Source organism: Triturus cristatus, chromosome 4_2, assembly GCF_964204655.1.
Source record: "Triturus cristatus chromosome 4_2, aTriCri1.1, whole genome shotgun sequence".
Taxonomy (NCBI): Eukaryota; Metazoa; Chordata; class Amphibia; order Caudata; family Salamandridae; genus Triturus; species Triturus cristatus.
The window spans coordinates 90,253,961-90,259,279 of NC_140586.1; the positions used below are offsets into that span (position 1 = coordinate 90,253,961).

The 5,319-nt window shown below is 39.1% G+C and overlaps 1 protein-coding gene across 1 annotated transcript; it reads right to left on the bottom strand.

Annotated features, from left to right (window-relative positions):
• Window positions 1–4,012: 4,012 nt before the first annotated feature.
• On the bottom strand, window positions 4,013–5,110 carry LOC146833063 (zinc finger BED domain-containing protein 5-like). The gene has a single exon (XM_085599886.1). The coding sequence runs from the start codon at window positions 5,108–5,110 to the stop codon at window positions 4,013–4,015; it is 1,098 nt and encodes a 365-aa protein (XP_085456012.1).
• Window positions 5,111–5,319: the final 209 nt, after the last annotated feature.

Here is a 5,319-nt window from a genome sequence, read left to right on the forward strand (position 1 = left end):
AATAAGTCTCACACGATGGCCACCAGAGACAAAAGAGCCCAAATGTAGCACAAATATCACCCAGATGTAGCCCAAGTATAGCCCAATGAGAGAATGCCCCAGAGTGTTCTAAAGAACAACTAGAGTGCTAACAGTCTTACTTATGACAAAAGTATGGCACACCTGAAGCCATCTTGATTGGAATAAAGTGGTAACACTTAAAACATTTAATTTGCAAAGGAACAAAATGAGGGGGTTCATTTTGCCATAGAAATTATAATTAGTGCTGCAGAAAGAAAAATTAGGGCACATTTTGACTTCTCAAATCCTCTTCTATTTCATAAAAAAATTCTGACATGCAGACTGAAACATGCACTTTGAATACCAGCAGCAGACATCCCTGGTGAGCAGTAGCTTTACTACAGTGATCTAATGAGCAACTAGAGTGCTACCATTCAGAATTTATGGCAAATGCGTGACACATCCGAATGCCTTCTTGATGGAACCAAAGTAAACAAGCATTGAAAATGCAATAGGTCTCGCCCGCGTTTAAGTTAAAGCAATTCTGTGTGTAATTAGGTGGTTTTTTAGCTTTGCTTTTATTAGTGTTTTTCAAACTTTCATGTACATAACATGCATATGCATGCATATATGTATATGTATGCATGCATTTATATTTGTATTTATATAGATATGCAGATTATATATATGTATGTATATATATAAACATACATAAATGCATATGCATATATGTGCATATATATATGTGCATATGTGTGCATGTAGAGAGAGGTAGAGAGGTAGAGGTAGAGAGGTAGAGGTAGAGAGGTAGAGAGTAGTAGAGAGAGAGGTAGAGAGAGGTAGAGAGGTAGAGAGTAGAGGATGAGTAATAGAGAGTAGAGAGTAGAGAGTGAGTAGTAGAGAGTAGTAGAGAGTAGTAGAGAGTAGCAGAGAGTGAGTAGTAGAGAGTAGTAGAGAGTGAGTAGTAGAGAGTAGTAGAGAGTGAGTAGTAGAGAGTAGTAGAGAGAGAGTAGTAGAGAGTGAGTAGTAGAGAGTGAGTAGTGGAGAGAGTAGTAGAGAGTAGTAGAGAGCGAGTAGTGGAGAGTGAGTAGTGGAGAGTGAGTAGTAGAGAGTGAGTAGCAGAGAGTAGTAGAGAGTGAGTAGTAGAGAGTAGTAGAGAGTGAGTAGTAGAGAGTGAGTAGTAGAGAGTGAGTAGTAGAGAGTGAGTAGCAGAGAGAGAGTAGTAGAGAGTGAGTAGTAGAGAGTAGTAGAGAGTGAGTAGTAGAGAGTGAGTAGTAGAGTGAGTAGTAGAGTGAGTAGTAGAGTGAGTAGTAGAGAGTAGTAGAGAGAGAGTAGGAGAGAGAGTAGTAGAGAGTGAGTAGTAGAGAGAGAGTAGTAGGGAGTAGTAGAGTAGTAGAGAGTGAGTAGTAGAGAGTAGTGGAGTAGTAGAGAGTGAGTAGTAGAGAGTGAGTAGTAGATTGAGTAGTGGAGAGTAGTAGAGAGCGAGTAGTGGAGAGTGAGTAGTGGAGAGTGAGTAGTGGAGAGTGAGTAGTGGAGAGTGAGTAGTAGAGAGAGTAGTAGAGAGTAGTAGAGTGAGTAGTAGAGAGTGAGTAGTAGAGAGTGAGTAGTAGAGAGAGAGTAGTAGAGTAGTAGAGAGTGAGTGGTAGAGAGTAGTAGAGTGAGTAGTAGAGAGTGAGTAGTAGAGAGAGTGGTAGAGTAGTATAGAGTGAGTTGTAGAGAGTAGTAGAGAGGAGTAGAGTGAGTAGTAGAGAGTAGTAGAGAGTGAATAGTAGAGAGTAGTAGAGACTGAGTAGTAGAGAGTGAGTAGCAGAGAGAGAGTAGTAGAGAGTGAGTAGTAGAGAGTGAGTAGTAGAGAGTAGTAGAGAGTAGTAGAGAGTGAGTAGTAGAGAGTGAGTAGTAGAGAGTGAGAGTAGTAGGGAGTAATAGAGTAGTAGAGAGTGAGTAGTAGAGAGTGAGTAGTAGAGAATTGTGGAGTAGTAGAGAGTGAGTAGTAGAGAGTGAGTAGTAGAGAGTGAGTAGAAAGAGAGTAGTAGAGAGTAGTAGAGAGTGAGTAGTAGAGAGTAAGTAGTAGATAGTAAGTAGTAGAGAGTGAGTAGTAGAGAGTAGTGGAGTAGTAGAAAGTGAGTAGTAGAGAATGAGTAGTAGATTGAGTAGTAGAGAGTAGTAGAGAGCAAGTAGTAGAGAGTGAGTAGTAGAGAGTGAATAGTAGAGAGTGAGTAGTAGAGAGTGAGTAGTAGAGAGTGAGTAGTATAGAGAGTCGTAGAGAGTAGTAGAGAGTGAGTAGTAGACAGTAGTAGAGTAGTAGAGAGTGAGTGGTAGAGGGAGAGTAGTAGGGAGTAGTGAGTAGTAAAGAGTAGTGCAGTAGTAGAGAGTCAGTAGTAGAGTGACTAGTAGAGAATAGTAGAGAGCGAGTAGTAGAGAGTGAGTAGTGGAGAGTGAATAGTAGACAGTGAGTAGTAGAAAGTGAGTAGTAGAGTAGTAGAGAGTGAGCAGTAGAGAGTGAGTAGTAGAGAGTGAGTAGTAGAGAGAGAGTAGTAGAGTGAGTAGTAGAGAGTGAGTGATAGAGAATAGTAGAGAGTAGTAGAGTGAGTAGTAGAGAGTAGCAGAGAGTGAGTAGTAGAGAGAGTAGTAGAGAGTAGTAGAGAGTGAGTAGTAGAGAGAGTAGTAGAGAGTAGTAGAGTAATAGAGAGTGAGTAGTAGAGAGTGAGTAGTAGAGACTGAGTAGTAGAGAGAGAGTAGTAGAGAGTGAGTAGTAGAGAGTGAGTAGTAGAGAGTGAGTAGTAGAGTGAGTAGTAGAGAGTGAGTGGTAGAGAGTAGTAGAGTGAGTAGCAGAGAGTAGTAGAGAGTGTGTAGTAGAGAGTGAGTAGTAGAAAGCAGTAGAGAGTAGTAGAGAGTGAGTAGTAGAGAGTAGTAGCGAGTGAGTAGTAGAGAGTGAGTAGGTTAATTTAAAAGGAACACAATGAGGGGGTTCATTTTGCCATAGAAAGTATGATTAGTGCTGCAGAAAGAAAGATTAGGGCAGCGGTTCCTAAACTCTTGACTCCTGAGGACCCCCACTGAATCATTACTGGAGGCCGGGGACCCCCAAGCAATTTTTACAAATTAAATTAAAAAAAATTAAAACAGTAATTCGCAAAAAATACACAAACAAGTACACACCAAACAAATACTTGCATTACTAAAGCTTTTATTATTTTATCTTGAAAAATATGCAAAAATAAAAACATTTTAATGGGAAGGATGGTGCTGCATCTAGGCAACTAACTTTTCAATGTTTGGTTTTATTTCGGAAAGTTGAATCCTCAGGTCAGATTCTACATTTTGCAATCGATTTCTGTTCTTATTTTTAAGGTATATATGTTTTGAGAAAGCCTTCTCACATAAATATGTGATGGGGAAAGGAAGTAAAACCTTAAGTGCCTTGTTTGATAATTCAGGATAATCAGTTCGTACTTGTAGCCAAGCATTTGTCAGACTCAGAGACTTTTTCTTGAATTGAAGTTAAAGTGCACTATCTGTAGAGATTTCAATCAAACCGTTTTCTTCAGATGCTGTCAGCCCCATTAAATTGTCAATATCTACATTAAAAGGATCTTTAATCCAGTTTTTGCTTTCATCGGGAAGTGGAAAGTGCTGACTCAAACTACACCGCATATCTTGGAGATGCTGGATAAAAATTTCTAAGACTTTGTTCGATAATTCATCATCAGCAGATTCCAAGAATGTCTTCAGGTTCTGAAAATAATCAAAATTTCTTTATGTTAAGTGACGAGCCCATAAGTCTAACTTTTTTATCATTGCCTCAATCTTGTCTTCAACATTAAAAATTGTGATACCTACTCCTTGCATACTCAAATTGAGTGCATTTAAATGGGTGAAGATGTCTGCCATATATGCCAGCATAGCTAACCGAGTATGGTCATGTAAGCGCTCACCAAGTGCAAATGGAGATTCCAGTTCAGTGACGAAAACTCTGATTTCATCTCTTAATTCAAAAAGGCGAGACAAAACGCTACCACGAGACAGCCATCGGACTTTCTGTATGCAACAAAAGCTGATGATGTTCACTATCCATGGACTGACAAAGCTGTTCAAAAAGCCTTGAATTTAGTGACCTAGCTTTGATAAAATTTACAATTTTGACTGACTCATTCAAAACCTTTTTTAATTCCTCTGGTATCTTCTTAGTGGCTAATGCTTCTCGATGAATGCAACAATGATGCCATACAACTGAAGGGTTAATTTCCCTTATTCGTGCTACAAGTCCAGTTAGTCTCCCAGACATGGCACGTGCCCTATCGGTGCTGATTCCTATGCATTTGGACCACTGAATTCCATTTGATGTCAGAAAGTCATTGAAACTGCTGAAAACCTCTTCAGCAGTGGTATGTATCAAATAGCGGCAGAACAGTACATCTTCACAAATGTTCCCCTCAAAATTGTATCTAACGTAACACAGGAGATGAGATTTATTTGCTATGTCTGTACTTTCATCTACTTGTAGGCTATAATGCAGACTTTTACAAATTCTTTCGATCAACTGTTCCTTCATGTTGTCTGAAATTTTGTCAATTCGCTTTTTTACAGTGTTGTTAGATAATGGCACCAAATTTAAATCTTTTGCTGCTTTTTCTCCAACCATTGCTGTCACCATTGCTTTAGGAGCAGGTACTATTAGTTCTTCAGCAATTGTATGTGGTTTTCCAGCTTTTGCTATGAGCATGGACACTTCATATGAAGCTTGCAGAGCATTTTCATTAACAGATCCTATTGCAGTTCTCTTAATTATTTTTCGACTTTTTAGGAGCTCTTGCTCTATATTCTTGAAGAATTCTATGGATTTAGTCGCATGCTCTTTATGCTTAGTTTCCAAGTGTCTTTGTAATTTTGAAGGTTTCATGGCCTCATTTGACAAAATTTTATAGCATTGCACGCATTGTGGTTGCTGTTCATGTTCTGAACTTGAACATGTGAAACCCAATGATAAATATCCACCATCGTACTTGCGAAATTTCCTTTTCTTTCCACTTAACTCCCTTTGTTTTGAGCATGATGGCCCATCATTGATGTCTTCAGTGGATTTTCGCTTAAGGTTAAGCCAGCGATCCATTGTCGTTATGTTTTTTAGGATACCCACAGCTGACAAGTCTATTGAATCACATTCGGTTATGTGGAATAATTTTCTAGCAAAGCTATTTGGTAAAGCACGTATTTAGACCTTCACTACTTTACCTACTACAGGCTGCCCTCGTCAGATGTTTCCAGACTACATATGCTTTGACGTTGAGAGATGAAGCAGCACCTGAAAGAAGATTTTAA